We start from the raw sequence: 16,745 nt of genomic DNA on the forward strand, positions 1-16,745 counted from the left end.
CAAGTGCCTGAATATTAAGAACAGGGCATAAGAGGGCATACTTTTTAGAAAAACCCATTATGAACATGAACACAATTTTTGCATTTTATCACAATTAAATGTTTACCAAGAAAAGCAGCTAGACTTTTGAGATGGTCATGATTCTTTTAGTTGTAACAGACCCATTGCTTATGCCTAGCGTAAGCAAAACGAAATATATCTGTACAAATGAAAAATTTGTTCTTTTTTTTTTTGGCTTCAGTCATAGCTGGTTCTAGGGGCTAAATGATGTTATCCAGGCTTGGCCTCTCCATCTTTTGCCTCTGCCTTTTATAGCTTTGGCCTTATTCTCAGGCACGCACTTTCCAAGTGGGGAGACAGGTGGCCACCAGCAGCTCTCGACATATCATAAGCTAAAAGTTGAGGAAACACAACTACTTCAGAAATATTTCATGAAGGGCTCCAATAGTCTATTCTTGGGTTGTGTATCCACTTATTTGACCAATGACTATGGAAGGAGGCATGCTTAATGCTAAGCCACCATAGCCACAAAGGTAAAGGGAAGTTCCTTAAGGAAGGGATCTTGGACAAATAATATATAGTCACCTCAACACTATATTGCTTGTAACTTCCTTAATCAGGGCATTATGAGTTAGTCACTCTTTTAATTTCTGTTTGCGTTAGTCCAACGGAGATTCGGCTGGTATTTCCCTTAGGCCTCCAGCAGTCTTCTGCTTTTGGGTCAGGCCTTGAGCCTGCACAATATTGCAGATATGCAACTCCTGTCATTTTGATTTCGTACTCATTTGAAACTTCACTGAAGAGACACTTAGAAAATGAGATTAATATTTACAGTGATATGCAGTCTATGATTTATCATTAATTATAAAAGAAATGACATAGGATCTTTATATCTTGTTTTAGATGGACTAATAGTCCTTTATTTTCTGAGTGTGGTTTTTATATAAACATCAAAAAGGAAAAATTTTTTTAGCCCTTTTCTTTTCATGCTAAGTTTCTTGAAAGCCACATTCTTTGCCTTTACTTCTTATGCACTTTTCTACCTGTTGTGATCTAACTTCTAGTCCTACAACTTCCTCATCAGCAGCTCCTGATTGTTAGTAAATCTCTGGGCATGTTTCAACATTTTCTTGTTCGACTGCATTGCTGCATGACACTGTTCATCTCTTTATTCTTTAAACCGCCAAATACCTTTGTCTTAGTCAGTTCTGGCTTAGTCAGTTCAGAATTTAGTCAGGCCTGACTGCTTTAACAAACATACCATAGACTGGTGCTTAAACAACAGAAAGTTATTTCTCATAGTTCTGTAGGCTGGGATTTCCAAGATAGAGATGTCAGCCCCCTTGGTGTCCGGTGCAGACCTGCTTACTGGTTTGTCAATAGTCATCTACTTGCTGTGTCCTCACATGGCAGTTAGCAGAGGCAGAGAAGAAGCAAGCTGTCTCCTATCTCTTCATATAAGGGTACTAATCCCGTCATGAGGGCTCCACCCCTGTTACCTAATTTCCTCCCAAGGGCCCCACCTCTTAATAGTGTCCCATTGCGGGTTAGGGTTTTAACATACGAATTTTGGGGGCCCAAACGTGCAGTTCATATATCTACAAACATATACCTTGGCTTTCTGATCATTGTACTCTGCTGGTTTTTCCACCTCTATGCCTACTGCTTTTCTCTCTCTTTTATGTGTTATTTTTCCTTGTCCTTAAATGTGTCCTGCTGCAGGATTCTGTCCTTCTTTTTGTTTTTTCCCTGTACTTCTCCCTAAAACATCTAAGCAAATTCAGTTGCTATTTATATGTTGCCAGTGTATATGTTCCCATTTATATGTGTCATATATATTCAGTTCTGTGTTTGCGGTCCTGATTGCCTGTATCTCATATCCATGTATCCAGCTGCCCCAGACATTTCCCAGTGGCTGTATCATAGACACCTTAAACCAAACATGTAAAAATTGGGTTCATTATTTTCCCTGCTCTTCCTTCTCTTACTCCTGTATTCTCTGTCACAGGGAGCCATCCATAGAGTTGGCAAAAGCTTTGACTCCTCTGTCTCATTCCCCCAAATCCAACCAAATATTTTTTATTTTCTCTCCTTATTATCTTTGGAATGTATTAGTGTTCTTTTTCCTCATTGCCATTCCTTTGGTCTAAGCTGCCTTCATCTCGTACTAAAATTATTGCAACATCTTTAACTGGTTTTCCTGCTTTCTGTCTTGCTATTTTTTAATATTTTTTATCTTGTTTCCAGAGTGAGTATATTAGAGTCAAATCTAATCATGTCACTTCCCTACTTTTAAAGCCTTTTCATGTCTCCACAGTGCCCTCAGGTCAAAGCTCTTAATGTGGCTAACAAGACACTTTATAATTTTGCCACAGCTTCCATTTTGGGTCTCATCTCTTTGCCATTATGTTCTTTTTATACTTTATTTAATCATAATGAGTTAATTTAATGTCTCTCAATCTGACCTATCTCCTAAGTTTAGACTTTGTTTTCTCTCTAGAATACTTCTCCTTGAAATTTTCTCCTTTTCCTCTTCTCAGATAACTCCTAGTAGTTTTTCAGATCTCAGTTTAGATAGTTCTTTCGGAATTAAAGTGCTATTATAAAAGTAATTATATACCATATCCAAGTGGGATTTATCCCAGAAATGTAAGCTTGATTGGACATCTGAAAGTCAGTTATTGTGATACATCGTATCAACAGAGTAAAAAACAAAAATCATACGATTATTTAAATAGATCCAGAAAAAAGCATTTGACAAAATAATCACTTTTTTATGAAATAAAAATATTTAACAAACTAGGAATAGAAGGGAACTTCCTCAGATGAATAAAAGGCTTCTATGAAAACCCCACAGCTCACATCATACTTAATGGTAAAAGACTATGTTTTCTTTCTGCCCGAGATCAGCCACAAAACAAGGATGTCTGCTTTTGCCATTTCATTCAACATGTTACTGGAGATTCTAGCCTGGGCATTTGATTAAGAGAAAGAAATGAAACATATCTAGATTGGAAAGCAAGGTGTAAAATTACCTGTATTTGCAGATGACATTATCTTATATATAGATAATCCTAAGGAATCCACTAAAAAACTCTTAGAATTAATAGATGAGTTCAGCAAAGTTGCAGGATACTGGATCAGTATAAAAAGTCAATATGCAAAAAAACTGTATTTTTATATATGAGAAATCCCAAAATGAAGTTAGGAAAATAGTTCTGTTCATAATAGCATCAGAAATTTAACAAAAGAAGTACAAAACTTACACTGTGAAAACTACAAAATATTATTGAAAGAAATGGGAAAACATATATTCATTGATTGCAACATAAAAAAAACAGAGATAGAGATAGGGTCTTGCTATGTTGCCCAGGCTGGTCTTAAACTTCTGGCCTCAAGCGATCCTCCCACATTGGCCTCCTAAAGTGCTTGGATTACAGGCATGAGCCACCATACCTAGCCCTGATCACAGTACTTCACATTGTTAAGATGGCAGTATTCCCCAGACTGACATACACGTTGAGCACAATACCTATTAGAATCCTAGTTGACTTCTTTATAGAGATTGACAAGATGATTTAAAAATTCATATAAAATTACAAAGGACCAAGAATAGCCAAAACAATCCTGAAAAAGAACAAATTTGGAGGACTCATACTTTCTAATTTCAAAACTTACTATAAAACAACACTAATCAATACAGTGTGGTACTGGCACAAGGATAGACGTAATACATCAGTGGAATTGAATTGAGAGTCTAGAAATAAACCCATATACCTGTCATCAACTGATTTTTAGCCAGGGTGCCAAGACCAACGTGGAAAGAATAGGTTTTTTCAACAAATGGTACTGGTGCAACTGTGTAGTCACTTGCGAAGGAATAAAATTGGGCTTTTGCTGCACCCCATATACAAAGTTAATTCAAAATGGGTCAAAGACCTAAAAAGAGCTAAAACTATAAACCTGTTATAAGAAAATGGGGGTAAATATTCATGACCTTGGATTTCGCAAATGACTGTTAGATATAACAACAAAAGCATGAGCAACAAAAGAAAAAACAGGTAAATTGAACTGCATCAAAATAAAAACATTTGTGCTTCAAAGGACCATCAAGAAAGTGAAAAAACAGCCCACAAAATGTGAGAAGATATTTGCAAATCACTTATCTGGTAAGGAACTGTATCTATAATATATAAAGAACTTTTTAAACCCAATAGTAGAAGGACAACCCAATTAAAAAATGGATGAAAGATCTGAGTAAACATTTCTGCAAGGAAGGTATTCAAATAGCTAGTAATACACACATGAGAAAAAACAACTTGACATTATTAGTCATCAGGTAAGTGTAAATCAAAACCACAGCAAAATACCACTTTACTCCCACTGTGATGCCTAGAATAAAATGTTAGATAATAAGAAGTGAGGATGTGGAGAAATCTAATCTCTCATACACTGTTGGTGGAAATGTAAAATGGTGCAATGGCTTTGAAACAGTCTGGTAGTTCCTGAAATAATTAAACAGTTACCATATGATCCAGCAATTCCAAAGCTAGATATATACCCAAGAGAAATGAGTATATGTCTGCAGGAAAACTTGTAAATGAATGTTTATAGAAGCATTGTTCATAATAGCAAAAAAGTAGAAACAGTTCAAATGTTAGTCAACAGAAGAATGGATAAATGAAATGCGGTATGTTTATGCAATGAGATATTATTTGACATAAAAAGGAATGAGATCCTGATACATACTGCAACATGAATAAACCTTGGTAACATGTTCAGTGAAAGAAGGTAGTCACAAAAATCTACATAGTCTATGATTCTATTCATACGGAAGTCCAGAATAGGGAAATCTATAGAGACAGAAAGTGTTTCCTTTGGGCAGGGTAGATAGGGGTCTGGGGGAGGTGATAGTTAAAGGGTATGGGGTTTCTTTTTGAGGTAATGAAATTTTTCAAGTTGCCTGTGGTGATGGTTACACATATTTATGAGTATGTGGTAAACCATTGAATTATGCACTTTGAATGGATTGTATGGTCTGTAAATTGTATCTCAATACAAATATTTAAAAGAATGAAGTACTATTCTGACATAGTCTCATTGGACCCGTTACTTACTCTTACATTATTATTTCTTTGAATATACCATTTGCTTGTGTGTCTTGTCAATATTTTCAGTACTCTATTGGTATTATGTACTATAGGTAAGATATGCTTTCTACAGACCTAGCCAAAAAAAAAAAAAAAAACATGGCGTAAAATATACAGTCACATGTTGCTTAATGTGGGGAGGCATTCTGAGAAATGTTTTATTAGGTGATTTTTGTCATTGTGCAAATATCATAGAGTGTACTTACACAAACCTAGATTGTATAGCCTAACTACACACCTAAGCTTTATGGTGTAGCCTATGGCTCCTAGGCCATAAACCTGTGCATCATGTTACCGTACTAAATACTGCAGGCATTTGTAACACAATGGCGTTTGTGTATCTAAACATAGAAAGGGTACAGTAAAAATATGGTGTTGTAATCTTATGAGACAATACAACCACAGACTGTTATATGTGGTCTGTCGTTAACGGAAATGTTATGTGGTGTATTGAAAACTCCAGAATCACAATTAACAAATGTTGAGTTAAATGACTAAAAAATGTAACTATCCTTACTAGGTAATGTGGAATGTGAGTACAATGTATTATGTTTGGCACAATGTCAGAAGGAATTCCAAAGACAAGAATGCCTGGGAAAAGAGAAAGAGCAATGACTACTTGGAAACTGGTATACTTCGTTTCTGGAATTTAATAGTGCTCATGCACTGAACTTCATAATTTAGAGGAAGTTTTAGCTACAACTTGTAAAAGAACAAAACATACCAGTGCCACATTTTAAAAGCTTCCTGCAATAGGTGTGCCTGTCAAAACATGTATGCCCCCGTGTGCGGCATACCAGCCTGTTTTGGTGGGCTTTGCATACCAGCCTGTGCTTTAGGGACTTGTATGTGTAAATAATTTACTCATTACATGTGTTGTCTGATTTAGATGATAGATTTTTTTTTGCCTATTTTCTAGCATTCAGTGGATATGTTCATGGTTGTTTCCTACAAGACATGCTATGTAGATAGTCTACCCATCTTTAATAAATAATTTCAGTAACCTCCTTACTTTAGTAAAGAAGGGACAAATTGAAGGTGTCAATTATTTGAAATAAGCACAATTGTAAACAGCATTATGAAATGAAATGTTTGATAGATATACTGAAGAGCAGATCTTAATACATATGTTGAGAAAATGCACCTTGGGTTCCAAGAGTCTGTTTAATTACGTATTTATTTAAAATATATTTCTTGAAATATATTTTTTACTTACTAGCTTTAAAAAGGTGGTGCTAAGCACATAAATTAAAAAGCTAACTTCTGAGTAGCTGTGCTCTCCCCGCTACTCCCACTTTTTGGTTAAGCTGGGAGAAGGCAGTGTGACTTCTTAAAATCTTCAAAACAAACGACGAGCCTAAATGGTCCTTGCAGATCCAACCTTTATGTTGGTTAGACCTTAAGAGACCTTCACAGAGTTAGTGGTGATTTTCTCCACTGGCATCTTAGCTATACATTTGGAAAATACATTCAGTCAGAAGTGGATTTATATGGTTTTTTTCTCTAATGAAAAATATAACTATGCTATTAAAGCAAAGAGTACAAAATAAAAATGTAAAGATTTAAAACATTTGGATTTATAATGAAGTATTGAAATAGTCAATTATAATTTTTATTCTCTAGGTTTTACCAATTCTTGAGATTCTGTACCATGTTGAAGAAAGGAATTCACACCATGTGTATATGGCCCTTATAATATTGTTGATCCTTACAGAAGATGATGGCTTCAACAGATCCATTCATGAAGTGGTAAGTTACCATTACTTGGATTAGAGTTAGAATTACAGAACGGACGTGTACCTACATAAGATTTACTAGTCTTTACATTTCTTTCTGGTAGATGTTCCTGTGAGAACCTGCATTAGAAATGTTATGTCTTTCTTCAGATTTATGAAGCGGTGCTTTTTTTTTTTTTTTTTCCAGAATGACTATTAACCACTTTTAAAAACTCTCTCAAAATGGTTCCTTGGTAATTGATACAAATGCTTTTGCTGCCACTGGGTTCATTTTTCTTCAGCATTTCATTTCCACTTTTTCATTGTGGCAGAAATTGTCAAACAGGTTGGCTTCATGCACACAGAATTAGAGAAGAAAAAGGGACCAAAATGGGAAAAGTTTGAGAAATCCATTGTTTTATATATATATTTTTAAAGAACATAACATAATTTAACTTTTTAAATTTTGGTCCTGTTGGAGAGTTTTATTCCCAAACCGGTTTTATGTTCTTCTTTGGCATTTTTTTTATTTTATTTTTTGCATCAAAGTAATACACATATGTAGTTTTAAAACTTGTATAGAAGTGTGAGGTTTTAATGAAAAATAACAGACTCATGTTCACCCTATTTCTGATTCCCACTCCTCTAAGGCAAATGCTTTCAGTCCTGTCCATGTTTTGAAGTAACGTGCTTATATTGTGATTTCTTGATTTTTCAGTTGTAGACATTAACTATTATCGCCCTAAGATGGAAGATAGTCATTGGTTCTTCCTGCATAACACAAGTGTTCCCTCTGGGTTCCCAGCACGCTTGCCGGCACACAGACTGTTTCCTTTTTCCATCTTATTACCATTTTTGGTTAACTCAGCTTTTACATTATTATTTTTGATGTTATTTTTAGTTCAGCTGTGTACTGTAGGATAATTGCATTTCCTTTCTTGAACATGTTTTACCATTTCTGTAGCAACTTATACATTTATTTTTAAAAGAAGATATTCAAGCCGGGCATGGTGGCTCACGCCTGTAATCCCAGCACTTTGGGAGGCTGAGGTGGGTGGATCACATGAGGTCAGGAGTTCGAGACTAGCCTGGCCAACATGGGGAAACCCCATCTCTACTAAAAATACAAAAATTAGCCAAGTGTGGTGGTGGGTGCCTGTAATCCCAGCTACTCAGGAGGCCGAGGCAGGAGAATTACTTGAACCCAGGAGGCGGAGGTTGCAGTGAGCCGAGATCGTGCCATTGCACTGCAGCCTGGATGGTAAGAGCAAGGCTCCAACTCAGAAAAAAAAAAGAAGATATTCAATGATTTGGCAGTTCTGCTTCCTAGTAAATTCTCACAGATGTACTTATAAAGTCATGTGCAGGTATTTTTGCTTTCAAAATCTGTGTGATTCCTGAACTTAGGTAAAAGTCCGGATAGTAAGAATATGGAGAGTAAGGAATTCTTTCTTTTTTTCTGACTTTCATATAGTGAGATTTAGGATAGTGATCTGAATTGTAACATTGTTTTAAAGAGGAAAACAACTGTAAATAGCCTAAATTTCCATTAATAGAGGAATGGATTTTTTTTAAAATGTAGCCTGCTAATATACTACTCTAGAGTGGTTACAAGGAATGAAGTAGACTTGGATATAGAGGTGGCATTCAAATGACTTAACTAGTATGGATGGCACCAATACCAGCCAGTAAGAATGGATGTGGACCATAGTCCTTTGTTCTCTGCTGTATATTACCTGGGGGAGTGGCTTGCAACAAAAGCTATTTACTAACTAGTATTGAGTATTCCATTTTAAAAAAAAGAACTAGTACTATCAGACAGGCATACCTGGTGAATATTCTTCTTATATGTATCGATATAGGAGGGTTACAGAAACATACTGAGTGAAAAAAGTAAGATGCAAACAAACCAGATGTGTGTTAGTTTCTTAGAGCTACTGTAACTGACCACCACAGTTACTGAGTACTGCTGACATAAATGAAAGATACGTAGTATCTTTTAGAGTTGTCTGAGTACCACCGCTAGGTGACTCCTAACAATAGAAATTTATTGTCTTCTGTAGCCTGAAAGTCCAAAGTCAAGATGTTAGTGGGGCCATGCTCTCTCTGAAGGCTCTAGGGGAAGAACCTTTCTTGTGTCATCCTAGCTTCTGGTGGTCGCAGGCAATACTTGGTGTCCCTTGGCTTGCCATCTACCTACATCACTCCAGTCTCTGCTACTGTCATTACATCCTTCTCTCAGGAGGTGTCTGTCTCTGTGTCTGTCTTCCTCATCTTACAGTCACCAGCAGTCATACTGACCTAGAGTCCACATTAATCTAATGCAATCTCATCTTGACTAATTTTCAAAGACCCTCTATCCATGTAAGGTCACATTCACAAGTTTTGAATGACATAGATTTGGGAGGAAACCATTCATTCTAATGCATTATGTATGGTACTATTTATGTGTACTGGAAAACACACAAAGGAATGCTGGTTTTTGGTTTTTTACATATATATGTATGTACATATATGTATATATGCAGATAAAGTAATTGAAATGGTCTAGAGAATACATACTAAACTGAAGATAGTGTTTGTTCCTCCATGGGGGAATAAAATGAGATATATATATCAAAAAATATTAACAGTTGGTAATGTGAATTGTAGGCATATAGATGTCAATTATTTTTTGTACTTTCCCAAACATATTTAATTTTTTTTAAAAGAGTTGATATTATATAATGTTACTGTATAATACTCTATCATATATAACTTATGGAATTTATTTTTGAGAGTCTTGCTCTGTCGTCCAGGCTGGAGTGCAGTCACTGCAACCTCTGCCTCCCTAGTTCAAGTGATTCTCCTGCCTCAGCCTCCCAAGTAGCTGGGATTACAGGCGCACGCCACCTCGCCTGGCTAATTTTTAGTAGAGACAGAGTTTCACCATGTTGGCCAGGCTGGTCTCAAACTCCTGACCTCAGGTGATCCATCCACCTTGGCCTCCCAAAGTGCTGGGACTACAGGTGTGAGCCACCGTGCCAAGCCAAACTTTTATATTTTTTACTTTTCAATTCTAAATAATATTTAACCACCATGTAGTGAGTATTTGTTATATGCCAGCCTCTGAGTGGAGAATGCAGTCAGGGTGGGCTTATTTGTAATGGGGGATGCTGGGTGATGTGGGGCCAGAGAGTTAAACGAGTGAAAATATGTGTAGGGAAGGCACCTGTATATACTTGTACTTTCAGACATATTGACGTGAAATTGAGTGTGGTATTCCTTTGTGTTTTTATTCTTTTTATCTTATTTCTGTACTCCCTTCTCATTCCTAATACTGTTTGGAATGTTTTTGTTGTTGTTAGACTTGCTAGAGAATGATCTATTTTAATCCTCTTTTAGAAAAACTAAGGTTCAACCATATTATTTAGATTTAATTCTGTTTTCCTGATTTCATGGATGACTGTTGTGTTTGTTGTTGTTTGTATTCCATATTCTCCTTCTCTTTAATTCTCCTGGATTTGTCCTGCTGTTACTGTGTTGAGGAGGGGCAGCTAAATACATGTGTTGTGGTGTTTTGTTTTGTTTTTTCTCCCGGAAATGGTACATGGGTGTTTCATGCTGAGTTTATTTTGCAACATACTTACGTGGTAGTTTCTCAAGATGTAGAATTCTAGAATCATAATGTCTTCCCTCAAAAATCTTGAGACATTGTTCTGCTGTCCTTCAGATGTGTAGTGTTCAAGATGGGAACTCTAGCATTAGTCTGCTTCTCTTTCCGTTGGTGATAGCATGTTCTTCTCTCTGGAAGCCAATGGAACTTTCTCATATACCACAAATTCATTAATCTTGCGAGAATGTTTTGATTGTTTTTCATGATTTTTTCTTAGAATGTTGAATGTTTTTCTTTTCCTCTTAAAGAAATTTTCTCATATTACTAATTGTTCTGTTTTTCTTCTAGTTTATTTCTTCTGGAATTTTTAAGTGGCTATGACATCTGCACTTTTCTCTTATAGTTTCTGTGGAGAACTTCTCAGTTTGGTCCTTCACATCACAAATTTAATTTTCCATAGTGCTCACTCTGCTACGCCCAGGCTGGAGTGCAGTGGCAACATCTCGGTTCACTACAACCTCCGCCTCCTGGGTTCAAGCGATTCTCATGCCTCTGCCTCCAGAGTAGCTGGGACTATAGGCGTACACTACTACACCCGGCTAATTTTTTGTATTCTTAGAGAGTCATCATTGGGCCAGGCTGGTCTCGAACTCCTGGCCTTGGCCTCCCAAAGTGCTGGGATTACAGACATCAGCCACTGTGCCCAGCTGCCATGATACTTTTATAATCTTAAGCAACTTTGCTTTTGTTCTGTGATTTTCCCTTTTCATAGCAGTCTCTTCTTATTTTATGGATGCAATATTCTGTCAGATCTCACTAGATATACTAATCAGAATTGTTTTAAAAAAATTCCAGCTTCCTAAATCCTCTCTGTTTAATTAGAGGTCTGTTTGCTCTGCCTGTTCAGTTTCACAGTTTATTATTTATTTATTTCCTTTTTTTTTTTTTTTTTTTTTTTTTGAGACGGAGTCTCGCTCTGTCGCCCAGGCTGGAGTGCAGTGGCGCAGTCTCGGCTCACTGCAAGCTCCGCCTCCCGGGTTCACGCCATTCTCCCGTCTCAGCCTCTCCGAGTAGCTGGGACTACAGGCGCCCGCCACCACGCCCGGCTAATTTTTTTTGTAGTTTTAGTAGAGACGGGGTTTCACCGTGGTCTCGATCTCCTGACCTCGTGATCCGCCCGCCTCGGCCTCCCAAAGTGCTGGGATTACAAGCGTGAGCCACCGCGCCCAGCCTTATTTATTTACTTTATAAAGTTTTTATTATGAACACTATGAAACTTAAACATAATTGGAGAAAATAGTAGCATGGATCTTCTTGTAGTCATTATTAACACTCTGCTGTTCTTATTTCATGTACCCACTTTACCCTCAACACCTTTTACGTTTTGATTTCTATTTTTTAAAGCAAATCTTCCATATAATTTCGTGTGTAAACATTTTAGTATGTTCTTTCAGTAAGTATGGACTTCAAAAAATGTATCATACCATTAGTACATTCAGTAAAATCAACAATAATGTTTAAATTCTTCCTAACAATTATTTCTAATTATCTTTAAAATATCTTCTAGAGTTGATTTGTTTGAATCAGATTCCAACGTCTACTGCATTTAGTTTTTAAGACTCACAAATCTATAGCACTCTCTCCCTATCCCAGCTTATTTTACCCCTTATTTGTTGAAGAAACTGGGTTATCTGTTTAGTAGGATTCCCTGCATTTGTCTTTAGCTGACTATGTATCATCATGGTATTTAACGTGTTCTGTCCTCTGTATTTCATGTGCACTGGTAATTAGAAGAGAGTCTTGATTAGGTTCAGCATATCACTCTCTTAGGCTGAATGTCTTCACTTGGTGGTTTTGTTGTTCATCTGTAGTTATAAACGCAAGTCTAACTAACTTGTTTTGCAAGGTGGTGGGTTCCCCCCTCTGCATTTGTGAGTGGTGGGGAGTCTGCTGTACTCTGTGGATGTGTGCCTCTTCTTAAGGGAGAGGGCAAGAATCAGCCCAGCAGTCTCTTCCTTTTTCATGCATAGGTAGAGAATAATATGGCACAGTGACTCTCCTTGAGTCACGGAGAAAGGATGCAGGAGTAACCTTAACGGAAGAGAACATTAGGGATTTGTAGTGCTCGGCTGAGCCTGTTGGTTTGCTTTTTTTGTTTTTTCCCCCATCTTACCTCTTTCTTTGGGGCAGCCCAGATTTGGCTGCTGTGCTGCCCAGTATTCGCACCTATCTGCCTGCCTGCCTGCCTCTCTCTCTCTCTCTCTCTCTCTCTGTGTGTGTGTGTGTGTGTGTGTGTGTGTGTGTGTGTGTGTGTGTGTGTCTCTCTCTATGATCCCTAGGTTACAAATCTACAATGGAAATGTCTTAACTTAGAAAACAGTTCTTGTTTACTTAGGCCCGGAGATGTGCGCCAGAGCTGCCTACTCTCCATAGCCATGGCAGAGCACTGGAGCATCTCCTTGAAGATCTGGACTCATTTGCATTTGTGGCCTCTCTTTCTGCTGCTTAACTCACCTTCAGAGCAAAGTCATCGTTTATCAAAAATTGTGGACATGGAGTAGTTCTTTTGTCTGTAAAGCAATCATTTTTTACTTAAACTTTTCTTCCCCATTACAGATACTAAAAAATATTACTTGGTATTCAGAACGAGTTTTAACTGAAATCTCCTTGGGGAGTCTCCTGATCCTGGTGGTAATAAGAACCATTCAATACAACATGACTAGGACAAGAGTAAGTATTCCAGCTGCTATTCTATTTTTTTTGCATACAGGTACAGTTAAGACGATAGTTTAAAGCAATCCCAATTTTTAGGGTGCTAAAATTCTCGTGACATATGGTAGAAAATACAGGTCACTGTATAGTCACTGTATTACATGATCCTAATGTAACATAAGGTCTTAATATTTAATGGATTGTATGATTGGAGATATTTTACATGAAATAGAAAACAAGCAATGCAAAACATTTAGATAAAAGCTATTGTTATGTCTTTATTTGGCCAGTAACACTGATTTGCCTTTTTTTAATAGCAGCAGATAACAAAGTACAAGAGGATATGAGCACAAGAAAATATGAATTAAAATGAAAAAGAAAAGTAGAATAGAGAGTATTTTAAAGAGTAAAAGAAAAATTTCTGCTGGATTCTCTTCACAGTACCTGGGAGCAAATTTCAGTTCTGGTTAATAGAAATATATTGTTAAAGAGAAGCAGTGTACAGAATTCATAGCTAAGAGAAATGGCATTTTTTTTTTTTTTTGAGCTATGATTGTGCCACTGCACTTCAGCCTAGGCTGCACTGGAGTGCAGTGGCACAATCATAGCTCACTGTAACCTCCAACCCCTGGGCCTCAGTGATCCTCTTGCCTCAGCCTCCTGAGCAGCTAGGACCAGAGGCATGTGCCACCACACCTGACTAATTTTTTTTTTTTTTAAATAGCCAAAGTCTCGCTGTGTTGCCCAGGCTGGTGTTGAATTGGTTTTGAACTCCTGTCCTGAAGTGATCCTCCCACTTTGGCCTCCCAAAGTGTTGGGATTACAAGCGTGAGCCCCTACTCCTAGCCCATTTTCAGTTATTTTCCTCTGTGGGGCTATTGCAGATACACATTCATGTTTTTTATCTGAAACCCTAGGAGCCAGCTATGTTTCAGAAAGCAGAAGTTTTTGGATTTTAGAAAGATAATTATAGTTTATATTCTCTACTATGTGTAACCATTAGGGCCTTAAGTAGCATGCTGTAATTAAACATATTTCTGTAGCAAAATATTTCAATATTCACCATGGAGGGAATAATGAAGACCGTCAGGAACATCATCATTTTTTGTGTTGTGGAAAAAACTTTGAATTTTCAGTGCTTTATGGATTTAGGAATTAGAAAAAAGAGATAGTGGATCTGAACTTTCTAAAATCTGTGACAACTGAGTTTACATTTGCTTCTATTAATAGTTAACCTTGGTTAAAATATAGAAAAGACTTGATTGTATGTTTTACACTTCCTGTTTCCTCACAGGACAAGTACCTTCACACAAATTGTTTGGCAGCTTTAGCAAATATGTCGGCACAGTTTCGTTCTCTCCATCAGTATGCTGCCCAGAGGATCATCAGGTAAATATGAACTTTAAAAGAAATACTGATTTGCCTCTGGCTGAGCTATTAAGATGGATACTATGGTGGTTCCTTTTTAAATGTTACCTGTGAGGACTATCAAATTTTCCTACTTAATTTTTATCACCTTCTTGTTTGGTTGAAAATATCTTGTTCCATTTTGTTTTCTAACCTAACTTTTTGATCAAAGTTAATTGTATTTACATTCAATCTTTTTATAAAATATAATTTTAAGTGTAATGTTAGTTTTTTAGAGGAGCAGGTATATTTCTTAGTAATGCAAATTAAATATGAATGTATTTGATGCACATTTTATAGAGCATCACACTACACTTTTAAGGATTTATCTGTGTGCGTTTTAGAGAATTTTTATAGCAGTTCACCGTGTATTAGTTTCCTATTGTTGCCATAACAAATTACCAAAAATTAGTGGCTGAAAGCACAAATTGGTCATTTTAAAATTCTCTAGTTTAGAAGTCCATTGTGGGTCTCACTAGGCTAAAATTGAAACAGAGCTGCATTTCTGTCTGGAGGCTGTAAAGGAGAATCTGTTTCCATGCCTCTTCTAGCTGTTGGAGGCTGCCTGCATTCCTTGGCTCATGGCCCCTTCCTCTGTTATCAAAGCCAGCAACAGTAGGTTGTTGAGTCCTTATCATACCTCATCACTCTGACCTCCTCTTGTGATTCCCTCTTCCACGTTGAGGACTCTTGTGATTTCCTGGACCCTTCCTGATCCAGGATTATCTTCCCATCTCAAAGTCAGAATCGTAATCACAAGGTCCCTTTTGCCATGTAAGGTAACATTCATAAGTCCAGGAGATTAGGACATGGACATTTTTGAGGGAGTCATTATTCTGTCTGCCAGAAACCCTTGTCTCTTCCCCCACCCATTGCCAAAGACATGACTTTTTTTTTTTTTTTTTTTTTTTTGAGATGGAGTCTCGCTCTGTCACCCAGGGTGGAGTGCAGTGGTGCGATCTCGGCTCACTGCAAGCTCCACCTCCTGGGTTCACGTCATTCTCCTGCCTCAGCCTCCCGAGTAGCTGGGACTATGGGTGCCCGCCACCACACCCGGCTAATTTTTTTTTGTATTTTTAGTAGAGACGGGGTTTCACCCTGTAAAGACATGACTTTGAAGGATAGGAAAGCTAACTAACCAGTCATAAGTGAATATCATTGCAGGGCTTTTTAACATATGGGGGTACTTTTTTGACTTCCTGTAGGATGTTCAGTATTGTCCAAGTAGCTCTCAAATAGAACCCCAGTGAAGTCATATTGTTTCCTTTAATTCTTACTTTTGGGGCAATGCAGGGTTTTTCTTCTTTTTTTTCTTTTTTCTTTTTTTTTGACACAGAGTCTTACTCTGTCACCCAGGCTGGAGTGCAGTGGCATGATCTCAGCTCGCTGCAACCTCCGCCTCCCAGATTCAAGTGATTCTCCCACCTCAGGCTCCTGAGTAACTGGGATTACAGGCACGCGCCACCACGCCTGGCTAATTTTTGTATTTTTAATAGAGACAGGGTTTCACCATGTTGGTCAGGTTGGTCTCAAACTCCTAATCTCGTGATCTGCCCACCTTACCTCCCAAAGTGCTGGGATTACAGGCATGAGCCACTGCGCCTGGGCTTTTCTTATTTTTTTTTTAAGAGACAGGGTTTCACTCTGTCAACCAGGCTGGAGTGCAGTGGAGCAACCACAGCTCACTGAAAGCTCAAACTCCTGGACTCAAGGGATCCTCCTGCCTCAGTTTGGGCATGTGGTTTCGACCATTCAGTTTTGTTTAGCAGTCATTGGTGGTGATAACAACTCTGTATCACTTTTAAGTGCTGATCTCACGTTCTCTTCATTGGTTAGCCATTGATTGACCTGGGCTCATTTTTAACTTACTCAAAATTAAGTTGTCTGTTTATCTTCAGAATTTAGTGCAGGATATTTTGCATTGACTCACTATTTAATTTATGTCTAGTCTTAATACATTCCATTAGATTGTTTTTTGGGTTTGTACTTGAGAGATCATCTAGTTGACTGACATTGGACTAATGTGAACTTCAAGATTTAAAGTAAACATAGCAGTCTCCTTCTACCTTGGAGTTTTTCAGGTATTCTGAAGAGCCTTTAGTTTCCAGGAGTTGACCTTTGTCACCATGCTTTATTTCACCATAACAGAGCTAATGATTTCTGTGC

General features: G+C 37.5%; 1 protein-coding gene across 22 annotated transcripts in view; it reads left to right on the plus strand.

Moving 5' to 3' along the window:
• The window catches only part of DYM (dymeclin), a 400,594-nt gene that overhangs the window by 179,181 nt on the left and 204,668 nt on the right, over positions 1–16,745 (plus strand). For all 22 annotated transcript variants that reach the window (XM_055299796.2, XM_055232593.2, XM_055232612.2 and 19 more), the window contains 3 exons: positions 6,774–6,899; positions 13,077–13,190; positions 14,467–14,561. In XM_055299796.2, the coding sequence (XP_055155771.1) occupies positions 6,774–6,899; positions 13,077–13,190; positions 14,467–14,561 (335 nt within the window). The remainder of the gene's footprint in view (positions 1–6,773; positions 6,900–13,076; positions 13,191–14,466; positions 14,562–16,745) is intronic.

Source organism: Symphalangus syndactylus, chromosome 1 (assembly GCF_028878055.3).
Source record: "Symphalangus syndactylus isolate Jambi chromosome 1, NHGRI_mSymSyn1-v2.1_pri, whole genome shotgun sequence".
NCBI lineage: Eukaryota > Metazoa > Chordata > Mammalia > Primates > Hylobatidae > Symphalangus > Symphalangus syndactylus.